We start from the raw sequence: 20,390 nt of genomic DNA, 5'->3' as shown, positions 1-20,390 counted from the left end.
TTGTTCTTTAATATGGCAAAGATGAATATAGGCTTAAAATAGTTAAAGAAAAAAAGAAAAAAATATATAATCAATATGAAAATGAGAAAAAAGGGAGATAATAAGTTTAATATTCAATTTACCATTTTCAGAAACTAATATATTTTGGGTATGAACGTAGAATTACCCATAATTCATTGAATTCTGAAACAGAAAATGTATACAGTGAGACTGTGGATTGTAAATTCTGCTTTATTTTGTTTATAGGTTGTACTACCCAGTCCTTGACACTGGAATATATTAAACCAACAGAGACAACCTGTTATACGTTACCAGATTGTACAGGGTTCCAGTGTTGTGTAGATGCCTCTGTCATTGGAAGGTCATTCTTGTACAAAATATCTGTTGATGCTTGTAAATACAAATTGACTGTCGCCATTGAAGGTCTGGAATATGAACAGAATCTCTTGACTTACAAGTTTGGTGAGTTCAAATGTTTAAAAGTATTTTGGTTTATAACAGAATTAATGGATAATTATAAAATAAAATTATCAAAAAGTGCCTGTTAAAATAAAGAATGCAGAATTTGTAGTGTTTATTATTATAAAACTTTCCATTCATTCAATCTTTGTCAAACAAGCTATATTTAGAGATCATTTTTTTTTTATCAACTATGCTATTATTCTTTTTATAATTGCAGTTGATGTTTTAAGTTATGTAAACAAATGATATATCCTGTATATATAAATGATGTTTCTTGATATATTTTAGGTACACAAGATAAGTTTTACATAAATGGTGTCTTCAAAATGGAGTAAGCATTACTTTTTGTAAAAATATCATTTTAAAATTATATCATATTAAAATTTGCAAAAAAGGATTCAACTATAGCAAACTTTGCAAAAAAAGGCACAAATAGTAATAGAATGATGAAATAAAGTCTTTGAATTTCATTCTATTATAAAATTCAACAACGTTCATTGAAAGGAAAAGAGAGTATTAGTCCCTTTTAGACTTTATTTAGGTAATGATATACAAGTTTCCTTTACAATGTCAAAATAACACTTTCCAAGTAATATCAGTAAATTTCAGGTTTTCTTAAAGTATTCACAGGACTGTTCAAGCAAAATTGGAAAAAAATGCAGAATTTTAATGAAGTGAGGATACATTATTGTATTGTGTACATTTCAGCTATCAGATAGAGGAATTACCAATAGATGGTTCCTACTTGTTGTCAGTAACACTGAGTGTATGTTTAGAGGCTAATGCTGATTGTACTGTACAGAGAGTAGTAGCTAGTAGTCTCAAGATAGACAAACCTACATGTACATCTACTGGCCAGTTTGCCATTCCAGGTAATATAATAATCTATAGTTGTGTTCCTACTTGTTGACAGTAACACTGAGTGTATGTTTAGAGGCTAATGCTGATTGTACTGTACAGAGAGTAGTAGCTAGTAGTCTCAAGATAGACAAACCTACATGTACATCTACTGGACAGTTTGCTATTCCAGGTAATATAATAATATATAGTCTTGTTCCTACTTGTTGACAGTAACACTGAGTGTATGTTTAGAGGCCAATGCTGATTGTACTGTACAGAGAGTAGTAGCTAGTAGTCTCAAGATAGACAAACCTACATGTACATCTACTGGGTAATTTGCCATTCCAGTTAATAAGCTAGATTAAAGAGAATATTTTTTTAAGTAGTTCATTATTAACATAGGAAGCAATTATTAACATGTACAATTTTTAATTTACTGGCAAGTTTGTTATTCCAGGTAAGATTAATTTATTGATGTTAAATTTTAGAGGGTTATTTCATTTTTTGAATTAGAAGATATTTAATTTATCCAATGGCCTTCAAATACATAAAATAAATCATTAACTTTAGGAGCTTGTAATAAGGTGAGAGTTTTGCTCTATTTTGAAGGCTGCTCTCTGATGATGCCCATCACAATAAGTGACTAAATCTTCTTTAATTCATATGAAAATTATATTTCCAGGATTTTCACTGTTAGACTGGAAGGCTAATAAAGGATTAAGTTCATCAAACTCTCTACCAGAGTATGCTGCTTCTCTCCTCATGAGTGATCTGAAAATAGCCAAGTATATGAAGGAACCACAGTGTACCATTGCATCACCAGGATGGCAATCAGGAGGTAAGTAACCTTAGGATGAAGAACTTCAATTTTAAATTTTGATTCAATGATGTTTTATTGTGTTTATGCTCCATGTATTTGATACTAGCTGTTAACAAACCAGTAGTTTTTGCTGACTCATTAGCATTGATATAATTTAAATAGATTTATACAATTTTTGCATACATTATTGAACCAAAATAATTGTGCTGGGATTCAGAATAAAAAATAATGCTACAAGGTCCTTATTTTCAATAGGCACATTTACTCTTGTATGCAAATTTTTCTGCCATTATTAAAACCACACAATATAAAAATAAGAAGATGTGGTATGATTGCCAATGAGACAACTTTCCAAAAGTGTCCAAATGACATAGAAATTGAAACTTCCCCTGAAAATATTTCATCACAATCCAAAATATTTGATGTCAAAATGAAAAAGTGATTGTTGCATGAAATCTGAAGGTTATTCCGACACAGGTCTAGGGTCATACATGACAATTCAGCTGAATACCCAAAAGGGGAAATACCTCTATATTGATGATAAGCTGTTCAAAAAATTGTTATTACTTTAAATTGTTTTATGTTAAGTAGTTTTATGAAAGCTATACTTTATAACAGTTACTTTCTGTGTTATGCTCAACTGTACAGTACTGCATTGCTGACTTCTAAATAATGGTAGATAAAATTAACACTGTTTTGAAAATATAATTACAGGTTGCCCATTGACTGTCAACAAGCCAATGCTCCATGACAATGTAACCTGCCAAGTTACCAGTAGTTGTACTGATGTCAAGTGTTGTGTGTACACAGAGGAACTGAACCGTAACATTGATGTACACCTTCTATTAAACCCATGTGACCAAAGTTTGTCTCTAACTATTGATTATCTGGAGTACAACAGAAGTTTGTTTGACTTCAGTTTTGGTAAGTCAGTTTTTGCATTAATATTGAGAAAAAAGAACCAAAATGAAAATGAAATTATATGTAATGTAGTACAGTACATTCCGGTTATTTGCATAGCCTATTTGTCAGATGAAAATATGCAATAAAGCGGAGTATGCTTATATCCGAAATGCCAAAATACGGAGACAATTTAAATAACATCGATAGTGCAGATCAGTAAAGGAAATCCTGAAGAAAGATGAACGTCCATAATCCACTTACAACATGAATGATTATTTATTCTAATAAAAGTTATTTGTCTAGTGTCATGCATTTTATTTCATTGTTTATTCTTTCAATAAAGTTTATGAACACATTTAGTTTTAGTTTAATTTATGTACCGACTTTTCCTTTACCTGAGATACGAAAATAAAATTGTTCTAAAAATAGATTTGTTTCTATGACCCGGATGTACAAATTATATTGTTACGCTTTGATTAAAAAAAACTGTTGAACAATGTTACACAGTTTATAATCATTTGATACAATAAATGTGTAATGAACTGCCTTTAATATGCAGTATTTACTGATTGCACAGTGATGTAACACTGTTACTTTAACCTCGTTAGTTTCGTATATATGCAAAGCAGCAGGTAATGGGGCCCTACACGGGTTATTTGCTGTACACGAGTGTTGAAAGTGAGAAAATATAATAATTTTTAGTTAATGTTCTTTTCAAAAAATATTAAAAGTGAAAGATTGATGTATGAAATTCTTCAACCATATATAAATGCCCTGTAATATTTAACATAAATGTAGATCACCCCATGACAAATTTCGAGATTGCACATTGGATAATGATCGATAATTAGCAGGCGTTAATGTTTTTAAAATACACCCAAAATGTAATCTATGAACAATGTTTGAAATGCAATCAATAATTAACACCTTTTGAGATAGAAGATCATAGAATGATTGTGTTTTTACAACAATCAGCTGATTGACATTTTTATGACCTCGAGGCTTAAAATAGAATATGGGAAACTTTACCTGTGTACACATCGAGGCTTTTTTATAATCATATAAACACGAAAGAAACTGTTTTAAAACTTTATTCAAATAACACATAAGTAAATGTGAAATAATATCAAAAATTATGATGCATTCAAGAAAAATATACTTACAAATTGCTGTTTCCGGTCAAAAATCTCGTCAGTTTTAACTAAGCATATCTAGCTGGCAATTATTTTCTATGCAATTAACCGAAATGCCACTTGTGGGGCTATGCATATAACCGTACAATTTAACATTAGATGAATGGGAAATGGTTTTGTGCAGGAGAAAAGTATGCAATTAACCGAATTATGCTATTAAGCGGTATGCAATTAAGTGGAATCGACTGTACCTCAATCTGTAAATTTATGTAAATAAAAGAAATTAATATTTGTAATATTAGTAAGATATATTATTGTTTGCTTTACTTTGAATTAAAAAATTGTTATGCATGCAAATTGTAGACATGAGTAAATTGGATAATAAACCAATAAGCTTCAAAAAATGGGTTGAAAAGTGATTTTAGAAAATTATATTATTCAATTTTAAAATATTTTACTACAATGCAAGGAGACAATTGAAGGGTTTCCAGTTAAAAAAAATGTAAAAATTCATTTATCTTATGTAAACAATGCATAAAGTCTAATATAATGTTTTTACCCATTACAGGAAGTTTACAGCAGTTTTACATGGAAAATGTTGTTAGAGTAGAGTGAGTATCTAAAATTAAAATAATATTTTTTTATAACAAAAGTGACTGACCTTTATTAAAAAATAAACAGATTTTTGCAAAAGTTTATTATAAAATACAGAAAACTGTTACTAGTAAAAGAAGTAATTTTTGAAATCAAATCTCTTATTGGGTATAAAATTTAATAATAATTTTTTTTTAGATTTATTTATTGATTGTTTACTACATGTATTATCAAATTTTCTTGTAAAGATATTAAAAATGTATATTTTACAATGAGATTATGTGTATTTTTAATCTTTTTTTCAGTTATGTGATATATGATCTGACCAACGACTACCAATACCTTGTTGACATGAATATCAGTATCTGCTACGAGTCATCTGCACCATGTGAATTAGAATCAATGATTTTCCATAGTTCTGTTCTGCATAAAAAGCCTTGTCAGTGGAAGACAGGCTTCAGAGATCCAAGTAAGTTAATATTACTCAGATTTCTAGGATCTGATTGGTTCTCTTCCTGAACATTCATAAAATATCTGCCACTGGACATTAATCAACCAACATCTGTCATCTAGGATCTGTCAGATATTGTCTCTATCTGATTTATATGAATACAATGAGATGTTGAAAATAAGTCAATGAATGTGAAATTTGAATAAAGACACAAAAAAAACACATCAACATCTTGCATTTCCACCCAAAATGTCGTAGTATAAATATTATTTTGATGTTTAAAATTTTATAAAATTTCTGAAAACATAAAATGCAGCTTTACAAAAAGAAATATTAAGGAGATAATTGTATTGTATTTTGAGCTCAGACAGCATCAATTGGTCATTTGATTCTTGCAAATTAAGATTACTGGCCACACCTCAGCTGAGCCAGTAAACAGGTATTTACGACCATCAAATGACCAATCAAAGCCGTGGGAGCTTAAAATACGATATTGTTATCTCCATTCTAATGAAACTGACAGAAAACAACATCAAATCATACATTAAAAATCTCTCACACGTTGTCTGCCCTTGTGCAAATGTTTACATAGCATAATTTGTGAATTGATGCCATGAAAATTGATGACTTTATCCAATCAAAAAGCCATGTCAGTGGAAAACAGGCTTCAGAGATCCAAGTAAGATGTTAACCAATACCATGACTTCTAGGGTCTGTCGAAATTGGTCTTTGGCCAATTTATTAGTATATTAGGTCTAGACGAATGAAACAGCACCTTAATGTCACTCAAAACCATAAGATATTAAAAGGTTAACATACAGTCTTCAACAATAGACAGGTGTCTATTCAATGTAAAACTCTTTGCTTTCAATCTTAAAAAGAATTTTTATTTAAGTTTTTAATGCATGCTTTACAAAAGGAAAAGGCTTGACAAATGTTTTTAGAGTTTGTAAATACCCATAAGTATAATTTTCTGGTATATCTAGTGCCAAAAAATAGTTCCAAAATAATGTGTTTAATTTTGAAAAATATTGCTACAGAAATGTACATGTAGCTTTATAATTTAAAATTTAAAGCTATCAGCCTACTTTTAATTAGTTTTTATGCTGGTCAAAAGGAATAGATATAAATACAGTCAAACTAGCTATAAAGGTCACCTTTAATACTGTAAAATCAGAAATTATTGCGTGCATTTATTATTGCGATTTCAGGCAAATCTGCATACTCTTATTTACGTATCAAAAAGAGAATGCATGTTCTCTATATTGCTGTTATCATCCAGTCACATTATTTGCAATTATAAAAACCTTGCAATAATTTCTGAATTTAAAGTAAGTGAAAACCTGCCTTGTCTGGTCATCCTCTTATTGTCTAGCTGTAGTAATACATTTGTATTTGGAACCTTAATTCAAAGGTCATCTCTCTTCTGAGGTCATTTTTCTCTGGTCCTGATAGTGATCTTTATATACAGGTATGACAGTAGATGTCAAGATATGATAATATTTTTGAAAAAGAGGGAAACTTGAAAATTTGGTAATGCAACAATCTAGTGTGAATGTTTGAAATGAGAAATATGACCCAAAAAATTGGAAACAAATTTTACGTTTTTTTTACAGATTTCTCTGAGTCTGGGTGGAGAAATGACATGAACATTACATCTAATGCCCAGCTGTTCCCTGTAGACACAGCCAGACTGACAGAGGCTCTATACGTGGGACCTTACCAGGCAGATACACCGTGTCAGGGATACAATTCACCATACACAGGAGCTATTAATGGATGGAAGGATGGTAGGTTTTACACATAAAATTACTGTAAACCAACTAATTTTCGCGAGCGATTTATGTTCGCGACTTACGCGAGAAGAAAAATAACGCGAATATAAATCATCGCGAAAATTTGAAACTTGGATCTTTCCTTGTTTAATTACGACAAGAAGATGTGAAAATCGCGAAATTAAATCGCCGCGAATTGGGCTAGAACGGAATAAACGCGAAATAAAGTATCCGCGAAAATAAGTTGGTTTACAGTAAGTGTTTTTGTCTCGACAGCAATACATGACAGACGTGTGACTTTAGGTATTAATGTCAGCAATAATGTTAAAGTTTGCAATTATTAAAGATGGTTTTTTTTTGTTTTTTTTATTGCAAATGTACTTAGAATAGCTGTACATTATTTCTGTCGACTCAGAAAAAGGTCAACTTAAAGATTGTATTGTTGTCTGATGAGAATTCTATTCTGCTTGATAACAGTAGATTGGCTTGAATGGTTAAAGTTTGATATAAATAAAGAGTCAATGACATATAAACAATCTACATTACAGAATGTTCAGCTTCTAACTTGGAGAACTTACCATCCAGTACAATGAAGTGTTACATTCCTCCCACTTGTAGCTTTGTCAGGTGTTGTCATGAAGTTAAATATATAAAATTGAATGACATATAAACAATCTTCATTACAGAATGCTCAGCTTCTAACTTGAAGAACTTACCATCCAGTACACTGAAGTGTTACATACCTCCCACTTGTAGCTTTGTCAGGTGTTGTCATGAAGTTAAATATATAAAATTGAATGACATATAAACAATCTTCATTACAGAATGCTCAGCCTCTAACTTGGAGAACTTACCATCCAGTACAATGAAGTGTTACATTCCTCCCACTTGTAGCTTTGTCAGGTGTTGTCATGAAGTTAAATATATAAAATTGAATGACATATAAACAATCTTCATTACAGAATGTTCAGCTTCTAACTTGGAGAACTTACCATCCAGTACACTGAAGTGTTACATTCCTCCCACTTGTAGCTTTGTCAGGTGTTGTCATGAAGTTAAATATATAAAATTGAATGACATATAAACAATCTTCATTACAGAATGCTCAGCTTCTAACTTGGAGAACTTACCATCCAGTACAATGAAGTGTTACATTCCTCCCACTTGTAGCTTTGTCAGGTGTTGTCATGAAGTTAAATATATAAAATTGAATGACATATAAACAATCTTCATTACAGAATGCTCAGCTTCTAACTTGGAGAACTTACCATCAAGTACACTGAAGTGTTACATACCGCCCACTTGTAGCTTTGTCAGGTGTTGTCATGAAGTTGATCTGCTGGGTACACCAATGGAAACAGAGCTTGAAATTGACTCCTGTAACTTTGAACTGTCTGTCAGGATTGAAAAACTGGAGTTCAAAGTTCCCTTCCATGACTACCAGTGGGGTAAGTTCTAGTTAGGGGTATTTAAGATTAATTTTAAGATTTCAATAATGTGGAATTAAATTTTGTTCATGGACTTATTCTTTCTCGTTTCTTTGTTTTTTCTTGCAATATACATGTAATTTCAGCTTTATTCATTTAAAAATCAATTTTTTTCTGATATTCCCAATATTTACTGATGTGAATATCAGTTCTTTCATATATAGCTGAGACGAACTAACAATGTCTTCCTCAATTTACAGGAGTTTTACAAAGTATGGACCTGTTTGGTTTGTTGACGATGGAGTGAGTATTCCAATCATTTAAATCAAAGGATAAAAAGTTATATTTCTTTATTATGACCTTTATGTGTTATGATTGCAATGCTTGGATTTAAATGTTATTTCAAAAAAATATTTTTTTGTAGCTTTATTACACTTTCCTTAATACCTTTGTGTAATCACATAAAAATTCCCATTTAGTGGTCAGAGATAGGGAACTATAATGACCACAATAACCTCTTAATTTATTATAACTGTATAGTTTGTTTATATGTTTTATTAAAGTAGAATTTTTAACAGTTTTAAATACTCCATATGAGTGAGGTAAATATCTATGAGAAAGCAACCCGACAAAACAAAATTCTTTGGAATAAGTACTTCTTTCATGGTACTGTTCCAATAGACAAAAACAATGTAAAGTACAAGGAAACATTGATTTTTTTACAGCTTTGTAATAGAGAATCTATATGAGTCCAGACAGTTCTTAGTTTCTATGAATCTGACATTATCCTATGAATCCGCTGGACCCGTTAAAGCAGCCAACATACTAATGGACAAGGTCCTTCTATCTAAGAAACAATGTGATTGGAGCTCTGATTTCCATATATCTGGTTAGTATTTATATTACGCATATCAACAAGATTAGATGAATATTGATTAATAAAAAAAAATTAATTTTATGAAATATTTGATGAATTAATATGTACTTTGTTTTATTTCACTTTAATTTTTTTACTTTTTAAAATATGAAAAAAATATATGGAATTATCATACATTGTCTTAAAATATAAAATTTATGTGTTTAAGGCTTAGAAACAGGTAGAAATGTGAGGCTTGCCAAGCCTTTCTTTCCAGATTTGTACCAAGTACAAATTCAATTTATATCCAAGACAATGTATGGCTAGTCTCTTTATCTTTATACAGCAATGCTCAAAAGAAAACTAAACTTAGCTTTTGTTTATGTCACTATTAATACAGAGAATTATGATAATGCATGAAAAGCATTTTTTTTTAATATTTCAGGTTTTTCGCTGTACACATATTTGATAAACAGAAACCATGGACCTTCTGATCCTTTGACACCAAACTTGTTACTACAGTTTATGGAAGATACAAACCTGGCACCATTCATGCAGGATGAAATGTGTAACCGAACTGGTGCCCTGTATAACAATGGATCATGGACACAAGGTATAAAACAAATGCTAATCTTATTTGATAGCTGCCAGCTGTTGAAACCTTAAAATTTCAGATCTCCCTCTGCAGAAAAATTTTCAATGGGAGATTTGTAGTAGAACCTAAACCCATTTTGTCTTATTTTTGCAATAAGTTATTACTGTTTTAAAAAGTTGCAATAAACATATAATTATACCCAACCATTTTAAATGTGTTAATTAGCTAAATTTGTTGTTATATGATATCAAATGTTTAAATGTTGCAATTTTCCCCGGTGGAGTGTTGCAGATATCAAAATAGCAATTAGGTCTTTTATGCATTCTTTTCTTTTTTCAGATTGTGCTGCTAACCTGACATTACCAACTTTATCAGACAAAGTTAGTGGCCACATAACTACCATGTGTACAGGTGTGCAAGGATGTATAGAGAATGATTTTATTCAGAGGTCAATTGAATTCTCCCTTCTACTGGATCCCTGTTCAAACAGGCTCAGTATCAGTATAGAGAGAGCAAGATACAACAGAACACTCAGTGATTTTGAATTTGGTAAGTTACATTTGAATATGGTTAGTTTTACATTGGAATATGGTAAGTGACATTTGAATATGGTAAGTTACATTTGAATATGGTAAGTCACATTTGTAAGTTACATTGGTATATGGTAAGTTACATTGGAATATTGTAAGTTACATTGGAATTTTTAAATTTCATTTGAATATTGTAAGTGTAAGTTACATTTGAATATGATAGGTTACATTTGAATATGGTAACTTACATTTGAATATGGTAAGTCACATTTGTAAGTTACATTGAAATATGTAAAGTTACATTTGAATATGGTAAGTTACATTTGAATATAGTAAGTTACATTTGTATATGGTAAGTTACATTTGAACATTGTAAGTTACATTTGAATATGGTAAGTTATTTTTATGCCCCACCTACGATAGGGGCATTATGTTTTCTGGTCTGTGCGTCCGTTCGTTCGTCCGTCCGTCCGTCCGTTTGTTCGTCCGTCCGTCTGTCCCGCTTCAGGTTAAAGTTTTTGGTCAAGGTAGTTTTTGATGAAGTTGAAGTCCAATCGACTTCAAACTTAGTATACATGTTCCCTATGATATGATCTTTTTAATTTTAATGCCAAATTAGGGGGTTTACCCCAATTTCACGGTCCACTGAACATAGAAAATGATAGTGCGAGTGGGGATTCGTGTACTGGGGACACATTCTTGTTGAATATGGTAAGTTACATTTGAATATGGTAAGTTACATTTAAATATGGTAAGTTACATTGGAATATTGTAAGTTACATTTGAAATAGTAGATAATTCAAAATATGTATAAGATTATGAAATTGTCTTTTTTACTAATGTAAATATCCCATAGAATTTTTTGAAAATTTCTGGACACTGTCAGATTAACTTTTTTTTCTATTTGCAGGGGAGGATCATTACTACAATTTACAAGGAATTGTCCGTCTCAAGTAAGTGTGTCATATTTTGAATGTAATTTAGAGGGAAAATAAACAGTTAACCAATGCTTTGCTGAATAACAAAAAGTACATAGAACTTACTATAAAAATCAGGTCAGAAAAAACCTTGTACTAAATATGGGCATTATCAAATTAAAAATGTTAGTCTGGAAGATAGATGCAAATTTGGTGAGATTGAAAAAAGAAATAAATCAAATTAAATTAAATACATTCTCATAGAACTACACAAGTTGCAAAATTATTGCTTTTTCAACTACAGAGAAATATTAAGAATGACAAAATAATGCACGTTACTTACTTAAGATGAATCAGAGATGACTATAGTTGTTGAGCTCTTTTTAGTTTTTCTATTCCATGCTTTAAACTTGTATTTCAGATATAACATTGAAGATCTTCACACAGAGCATTATTATCTGTTAAATGTAGTTGCCTATTTTTGCTATGAGTCATCGGGTATTATCTGTACACTTGAGAACACCTTTACAATCTTTGAGAACACCAAGTTACCCAAAAGTGTATGTAGCTATGATCAAGGATTCAAAACCTCAGGTATGGATGCACCATTTACAACTATTCTGGTTATCTTTTGTCTTGTTTTTATGCCCAAGCAATGCCCCAGCAACTAAAAGTTGGGGGGGATATTGTTTTACCCCTGTCTGTCTGTCCGTCTCTCTGTAAGACTACATTTGAATGCTAGGAAGTTTTCACTTTGCTGGCTGTTTGTACATTTATTGAAGGTATGCATGTGGTCAGGGTTTTGATTTTTATTAATATTTATCCTTTTGAGAGATAGTTAAACTTTGTCATTTTAGGAGTATATACTTGCAGAAGAGGTGCATAGTGTTTCCAGATTTATAACTCCTCATACATTGAACCATATACCTATGTGCTCCCATGCTCAACTTTGTGTATTTTAAAATAACAATTTGCATCTGCGGGGCATTATTTGTGTCTCCCAGACACCATAATATCTCAAGGAATGTCCTACATATTGAACTTGTTATAAAACAGTTACTTCAGAGTGGAGTGCGGGGGGGCATCACTTTGTCTAGTTTTCAGTATTTTATATAAATAAGACTTTTAAAGTTATGATATTTGCTGCTAATGTTTACAGTCAGTGATAGCATATATGGATTGTGTAAGTTAAGTGAGCAACTCCCTTAGGAATCAGATAAAGACTTTATTTTAGTTTACTTTAAGTTACAACAGTGAGGGTCACAAGATCTTTAACCATTTTTTTATACAGAATTGCCAATCTTTTAAGTATATGTTATCAGTTTTTATGATATGTTTTTTTTTTTAAATATTTTTGCAGGTTTCTCTAAGACCCAGTGGTATGCTGACAATGGAATACCAGACGGACAAGTTCTGCCTGACTGGGCAGCATCATCATTCCTGGATGACCTTCACATTGCTGCTTATTTACAGACAGATCAATGTGGACAGACAAGTCAACAATATACAAATGGATGGAATCTTGGTGAGGGTTTGAATTTAAATTATTTTTTTTATATTGATAAAATTGTTAATTTTAAAAAAGATCATCTTTCTTAAACTTAAGGGGTATCTGTAATTTGGGTTATGTTACAGTTTGGTTTAGGTTAAGGATAAGGCTAGTGTTAGGGTTATGTATGGGTAAGGGGTTTGTTTAGTATAACTCTATATGGGTTGAGATCATGAAAGTAAAATAAGACAAAGTTCTTAAGATCAGGAAAATATGAAGAGTTAAAGTAGTGTGGAAATATTTTTTTAATGTTTTTATTTTTTTTTATTTTACTGAAACTCATTGACATATCTAACTACTTAATTTAAGAGTAAGTGGATTATATTACAGCAAACTTGAAAAAAAGATTAAAATCTTTGAATTATCATAGAGATTGTTTGGCATAATGACAAGATGCTATGACTCTTCAACTGAGTTTCCACAGTTAACGGTACTATGAAATATATATAGCTGTGTACGTGATTCTTGGATTCAGGATGAAATAAACATCTTTCCTTGTAGCTTGCAAAAATATTTAGACCTAATGAGTAGGACACTAGATATTTAATATGCAAATATTTTGCAGGTTGTACAAAGACTGTCAGTTTACCCAACATCACCGATTCCACAAAATGTCACCTGACCTCAGCTTGTACTGCAGTGGAATGTTGTACTGAAATCGACTTCCTCTCAAGGTCATTCAGGACATACCTTCATATTGACCCCTGTAAACAAGTACTGTATCTTGGAATTGAACGTTTCAGTAGAAATGTATCTCTTATTGATTACATGGAGGGTAGGTAACAAATTGTTATTTTGATAAGAATAAGAAGTCACTTATTATATAGTTTAGTGGTCTGCTTAATAAAATAAGTGAAATTGTTCCAAAATTTACTAACATTTAAACATTTTTATCAAATTTGAAATTGAATTGTTTATTTCATATTATACATGTATATTTTTTTCAATAGAATTGATAGTGAAAAATAAATCATGTAAAATAAACTTCCTTTACTGTCATATTTGTTTTTAACTTTATCATAAACAAGTTCCCTGCTAAGGATAACAAGCTTCAAATCAGACATTTCAGCTCTAACTTCTGTAAGTTACTGCAGTAAATCTTGTTAGATGTATTGCAGTTGACTACTACTAAATCAGTGACATCTGTTTGTTTTTAGGAACAAAGAAACAGTTTGCTCTTGTTGGATCAGTTATGATTGAGTGAGTGTTGTGTTAAGTTATGGAGATATTTGTTTTTATGCCCCACCTACGATAGTAGAGGGGCATTATGTTTTCTGGTCTGTGCGTCCGTCCGTCCGTCCGTCTGTCCGTTCGTTCATTCGTCCGTTCGTTGGTCCGTCTGTCCCGCTTCAGGTTAAAGTTTTTGGTCAAGGTAGTTTTTGATGAAGTTGAAGTCCAATCAACTTGAAACTTAGTACACATGTTCCTTATGATATGATCTTTCTAATTTTAAAGCCAAATTAAACTTTTGACCCCAATGTCACGGTTCACTGAACATAGAAAATGAAAGTGCGAGTTTCAGGTTAAAGTTTTTGGTCAAGGTAGTTTTTGATGAAGTTGAAGCCCAATCAACTTGAAACTTAGTACACATGTTCCATATGATATGATCTTTCTAATTTAATTGCCAAATTAGAGTTTTGACCCCAATTTAACGGTCTAATGAACATAGAAAATGATAATGCGAGTGGGGCATCTGTGTACTATGGACACATTCTTGTTCACTACTATATTTAAAGTATGTTTTGTTGTGTTTCTGTAAATAATTTTCTTTTTCTTTTGTGTGTTCAACAACTTCACTTTTCCCGATTCTTATAATAGATTCATATTATAGAATAAATAAAGCATGACCATCAGTTATCATTCAATGTAACCTTTGCCTACAAACTCTTAATCATAAGCATAAATTCTTGACATCTCATTATATATTTTCTAGCTACATAATAGAAGATATACCAGGAGAGAGTATGTACTTGGTCAGTATGAATATATCATACTGTTACGAGGATGGACAGCCATGTTATATGGTCACTACAGTATTTGACAATACCAGATTACCTAAAGATCTGTGTGAATGGAAAACTGACTACCATATTCCAAGTAGGTCAAGTTTTCAGATTAGAGTATCAAAATATTATAATTGAAAACCTTTATAAAATATCCCCATGCCAAATCATGTCAATCAAATTTAAGTATCTCATGATCCTACAAAGTTTTTGGTAAATTTTTAACGTGGAATATAGGGAGTTTTTCAATTTAGTATTGTAAAGCTATACCATTAATTGGCTAATGACAATTTCTTATTGCTAAAAGTTTACTTTTTTTTTTGCAATGTGCCATTTCATTTCTTTACAGATTTCTCTTTCGAGACATGGCAAGGAGATCAAGGATTGACCATAGGTGACCCATTACCAATTTGGGCAGAATTTTTGTTGTATGAACAAACTGGTCTATCTCCTTATTTACAAGATAGTCAGTCTCAGTGTAGTAGAAGCAGTGCCAAGTTTAACTCATCTGTTGCTGGTGGATGGATTGATGGTAAGCATTATAAGTAAAACAAATTTGTAGTCCAATCAAAAGATATTAAAGTCCTGTACTGTTAATTTTTTAATGTACATTCTCATTTAAAAAAAGCATTTCTGAAGAAAAATAATGAAAGTATAATAAGTGTACAGATAAGATATTTATGTTTGTATTTCATTGTATTAATTTGAAAATTGAAATAAAGATCAATATTTCTAGATCATTCAATGTGATTCCTGTACATGTGCTAAAATATAAGTACCGGGTAGCAAAATTCACATATTAGTTTGAATATATCTTATGTTCACCCTTTCTATTATTGAACTAATAAAAAGATGATATTGATTTATGATTTTACAATCCATACTTGTAATTCAACAGTAAGGAATTAGAAAAAAATCTTTGCTGATTTTTATATTAATGTTTTAAATTAGATATCTGAAAAGTTTAGCTCAATATGATGTTCAAGATTAAAACAATTGTGTTTTTATCATTTAGAATGTAGCATGAATACCACCATACAAGACCTATCTAGCAGCTACACTGATATAACATGTCATGTGACATCAAGTTGTACGGAAGTCGAGTGTTGTGTTGACTCTGTGAAGCTTCAAAGACCTTTCCACGTGGTTGTCAAATTAGATCCATGTGATTTTGTCATCAATGTTGGAATTGAAAACTTCCAGTACAAGCTGGCCATGGCAGACTATACATTTGGTAAGTTGTTGTTGCTAATTTCTTTTTGAAATATTATCCTGTATATGCATGAAATATTGCCACTGCACTTACAGCAAGCAATAATAAGTCATTTCTAAGAAATACTGATATATTGGTTGTTATATATTATGCAAATTAGACAAATATTATTAGTCATTAACATATATTTTTTTGCTTTGTCTAGTTCAGTCTACCAACTTATTTTCGTGACTTTTATGAACAGAAAAATAACGTATTTGTAACTTGTTGTTGACATTTGAGTAATTAATGTCATATTTTGTTTTCAATATCTATTTTAGGTGAACAGAGGAACTTCTCCTTGGGAGGAATAGTCAAAACAGAGTAAGTCATATGAAAAAAAAAATGCTCTGAGAAACTTGAAACTCCAGATTTCCATTTTTTTCTGTTGTGTTTATTCTATCATAAGCTGTCATCTCTTAAGATTTTTCAGTCTTAATAGTCTTCTTTGTTTTTAAGAACTTGTTTAAATTTACACTGGTTGTGGTTCAGAAATGTAGTTGCATGTTTCAGGGCTCAAAAGAAGTTTCGTGGTTTGATTTTCAAAATGTAGTTCTAATGTTTGTGACTGCAAATGTTGTGAAGGGACCTTTAAGATATTTATCTTTTGGAAAACAATATTGAATAAAATTGTACATTAGTACAATTCAAAACTAGTCCACATACATGACATGCATTACATTGGGAATTTTCAAAAGACCATATTTTTAAAAGAAGGAAATAAGGATTGTGCCTATAAAAAGTATTTGTATTTCTGTACATTTAGTAGTTATATACTTTTTGCTCTTTATTTGATTTCAATAAATTCAATTTCTGTGTTATAGGTTTACTGTGTATGATATTGAGTCAGAAAATGCCTACCTAATAGATATGAATGTTGCTGTATGTACCGAGAGTGCCCTGGCTTGTGAGCAAGATTATGTGATAGCACAAAATGTCCTTCTGCCCAAAAAACAATGCACATGGGATGCAGGATTTGTTCATCAGAGTAAGTCAATTATTATATTTTTACATAGAATACATATTTTATCCTTCAATGGAAACACCAATCAAATACCACATAAAATATGTAATTTTAAACTTATTTCAAGAGAATAGGTCTTTTATTCTTGTTCTTTATTTTTACTGTAATAATGGATCAGTGCATGATCATCAAAGAAATGCACATATACATATAAAATATGTTGATGCAATTTGAAAGAATGTCATTATGGTATGTTTTCTTTTTTCAGACCTTTCTTTAACCCAGTTTAAGGCTGATAATAAAATCTCCGGAAACTTGAAAAGCTATGATGCCTCTCGGTTTTTGGATGAAGCCTTTGTATCGTTTTACCTATTAGCCACACCATGTGATCGAAGCGGTAACTTGTATTCTTCTGGCACCAATGGATGGACCACAGGTTAGTGAAAACAAATTTATAGGGTGGTGGAATAATATGCTGACCTCTTGTCTCGTAAGACAGAGTGATAAGTTGATTTTTCAACTATGTTATTCACTAGACTTGATTTAAATGAAACTTTTGCTGAATCTTAAGCATCTAATGGCATTGTTCATCTTTATTTTTCTTTCTGATAGAAATGATATTTTGCCTTCCAATAGCAAAACATGGACCTTGTCTTATCTACAAAAGGGTTAGACAACTTGAATCAAGTAGACACCTTGTATCTACAATCCTAAACAAAAAGGCCATATTTCAATGAAACAATAAATTCTTTTGCTATTTCATTTAGCTGCAAATAATTTTGAGGATCATAATGCATTGAAATATGGACTTTGCAATATCTATACAGTTGCAATATTAAAAAATGAATTTGTCATTGTTCACAAATTTTCTTTTAGATATCAGGCTGCTTAATCAGCAATTTAAAAATAAGGAGATGTGGTATGACTGCCAATAAGACTACCATCCATCATCGACAAAAAGTCATGGAGGAAAGCAACTATTTATGAAAGCAAATTTTCTTTGAACCTTTATGTTAATCTTTAATTTGATGTACATGTAACATCTTATACTCAATAAAAATTAAATTGTAGTAAAACATTTACATAAAACTGATTGCGTTATTCCTTTAATTGTAATGTCTTGAATTTACAAAAAATCACTTGCCAATTATGAAGGCAGCACATTTTATATATAACTTTTATTTTTTAGCTTGTTCTATTGTTCCTACAAGTAGCTTGCCAGCACTCGCTAATACAGTTTCATGTAACATTGATAACACCTGTGAAAAGTTTACATGTTGTTTTGAGGAAACAGAATTAGGTAGAAGTATTGAGGCCAGTGTTCAGATAGATGCATGTAAAGGAGAGCTGATTGTTACGCTTGAGAGAATGACAAGAACTATATCATTGGTTGGCTATGTCTGGGGTAATTATTCTAAGATTTTTAAGAAAGCCTTAAAAAAAAGAAAGATATGTGATGGTGAATTTAAAGGCAGATAATGAAAAAAAAAAATTCTTAAGGGAAATTTGAAAAAAAAAAGAATGAACCAAAATGTGAGATTAATTATTGTGGTTTCAGAAAAACCTGCATACAGATAAATTTATCAAATATCAGATTGCGAGTTCATATTATTGCGATACTCACCCATTGGCATTATTCGCATTAATAAAAACCTCGCAAGATAAAGAATAAGGTTTGTTTAAGGTGGTACCTAACACTACAGGGAGATAACTCTGTAAAGTCGGCTAAACGTTTTAATTACATTGTGTTATAAAAGGAATATTAAGCTTCTCAATGATCAAAATTGGTGGTTGTCAAATTGCTATATAACCAGTGTAATTTTTCTGACAAAACGGTTGGTTCAAAATTTTTTAATTTTTTATATTTTTGTTCATTTATTTTGACAAAATTTTATGAAAATTAAACGAGCCAAATTAATTTTAGTGAAAGTGTTGGGTACCACCTTAAGGTTAGGGTTATGATTAAAGATTAAGGTTCGTGTTTGGGCTAGGTATGGGTAAGGGTAGGCTTAAAACAAGGGTTAGTTCAGTTATATGCTTGGTCCCCTGAAGTAAATGCAGGGCCAAAATATTGATAAGACTTTGAAATGAATAATGAGAATCTACTAACTTTTTGGAATGTATTATTTTACTTATTCTGTTAATAGTAAATAATATAAAAAAATAATGAATTGATATTTTAGGAACAGAGGAAATGTACAAGTTAAATGGAGTTTATGGCCTGAGGTAAGATAGATAACTAATGTGTCGATTATAAAATTTAGAACTACATGTACTGTATTGTGTTATTTCTTAACATTGCAAAAACTACACTCACAAAACTTTAAATATTTCAACAAAACTAGTGAACACTTGTAAGAGTTTGTGTATAAAACTTTATTATATACTTAGTAGTAAATACAGATAAATTGTATGTGTAATACAATCATTGGCAAGCGTGCTGTATCAGCCACCCGTGATGATATCGATATCAGCACGGTTGCAAAAGCTTTTTCACACCTTTAATTTGTATGACGTCATGTCATCGATTACAATCACTGTTGCAAAGTCTTGATCAAATCCCTAATCTGTATGACGTCATGTCAAACCTATAATCTGTATGACGTCATTTCAAACCTCCTTATCTGTATGACGTCATGTCACATAAAAAAACATCTACTTGAGGTATATGTATATAATAAAGTGTATATGATATGGCTTTTTCAATATCACACACCGTGTCAACCCTCAACCAATATAATCCCTCGAGCAGAGCTCTTTGGATTATATTGGTGTCTCGGGTTGATACGGATGCGATATTGAAAAAGCCATATGATATTCTCTATATACATGATATTGTAGGTTTACTGTGAACAATCTTGTAATAAGTACATAGTGTAAAGTTGTAAGAGTTTGTGTCTATAAGATTATGCATGTTATTGTAGGTTTAAAGTGAACAATCTTGTGACAAGTAATAATTATAAGTACTTAGTGAACATGGACCTGATGGCTTGTTATGAAGCTAGCAGTGCCTGTGCTTTACAAGAAACCATCCTAACTAACTTATGTACATGTTATTGTAGGTTTACAGTGAACAATCTTGTGACAAGTAATAAGTACTTAGTGAACATGGACCTACTGGCTTGTTATGAAGCTAACAGTGCCTGTGCTTTACAAGAAACCATCCTAACTATCTTATGTACATAATATTGTAGGTTTACAGTGAACAATCTTGTGACAAGTAATAAGTACTTAGTGAACATGGACCTGATGGCTTGTTATGAAGCTAACAGTTCCTGGGCTTTACAAGTTACCATCCTAACTAACTTATGTACATAAT

The 20,390-nt window shown here is 31.1% G+C and overlaps 2 protein-coding genes across 2 annotated transcripts in view; both read left to right on the top strand.

Annotated features, from left to right (window-relative positions):
* Positions 1-16,435, top strand: part of LOC143057536 (uncharacterized) — a 40,270-nt gene extending 23,835 nt beyond the window's left edge. Inside the window, exons 25-46 of the mRNA XM_076230847.1 lie at positions 247-462; positions 751-793; positions 1,171-1,334; positions 1,985-2,140; positions 2,837-3,046; positions 4,727-4,769; positions 5,058-5,221; positions 6,820-6,993; positions 8,217-8,426; positions 8,666-8,708; positions 9,131-9,294; positions 9,707-9,874; positions 10,196-10,405; positions 11,297-11,339; positions 11,725-11,897; positions 12,664-12,828; positions 13,418-13,627; positions 14,010-14,052; positions 14,786-14,949; positions 15,205-15,387; positions 15,871-16,089; positions 16,389-16,435. Of these exons, the coding sequence (XP_076086962.1) occupies positions 247-462; positions 751-793; positions 1,171-1,334; positions 1,985-2,140; positions 2,837-3,046; positions 4,727-4,769; positions 5,058-5,221; positions 6,820-6,993; positions 8,217-8,426; positions 8,666-8,708; positions 9,131-9,294; positions 9,707-9,874; positions 10,196-10,405; positions 11,297-11,339; positions 11,725-11,897; positions 12,664-12,828; positions 13,418-13,627; positions 14,010-14,052; positions 14,786-14,949; positions 15,205-15,387; positions 15,871-16,089; positions 16,389-16,435 (3,212 nt within the window). The remainder of the gene's footprint in view (positions 1-246; positions 463-750; positions 794-1,170; positions 1,335-1,984; positions 2,141-2,836; positions 3,047-4,726; positions 4,770-5,057; positions 5,222-6,819; positions 6,994-8,216; positions 8,427-8,665; positions 8,709-9,130; positions 9,295-9,706; positions 9,875-10,195; positions 10,406-11,296; positions 11,340-11,724; positions 11,898-12,663; positions 12,829-13,417; positions 13,628-14,009; positions 14,053-14,785; positions 14,950-15,204; positions 15,388-15,870; positions 16,090-16,388) is intronic.
* Positions 16,436-16,937: 502 nt separating this feature from the next.
* Positions 16,938-20,324, top strand: LOC143056309 (uncharacterized). The gene is made up of 5 exons (XM_076229394.1): positions 16,938-17,095; positions 17,340-17,507; positions 18,261-18,476; positions 19,255-19,297; positions 20,134-20,324. Exons 1-5 carry the CDS (start codon positions 16,978-16,980, stop codon positions 20,255-20,257), a joined length of 669 nt encoding a protein of 222 aa, XP_076085509.1. The 5' UTR covers positions 16,938-16,977; the 3' UTR covers positions 20,258-20,324.
* Positions 20,325-20,390: the final 66 nt, after the last annotated feature.

The sequence above is a fragment of the Mytilus galloprovincialis genome, chromosome 13 (assembly GCF_965363235.1).
Source record: "Mytilus galloprovincialis chromosome 13, xbMytGall1.hap1.1, whole genome shotgun sequence".
NCBI lineage: Eukaryota > Metazoa > Mollusca > Bivalvia > Mytilida > Mytilidae > Mytilus > Mytilus galloprovincialis.
Note: the sequence above shows the minus strand (reverse complement) of the source record. Positions and strands in the feature narration are given on the sequence as shown.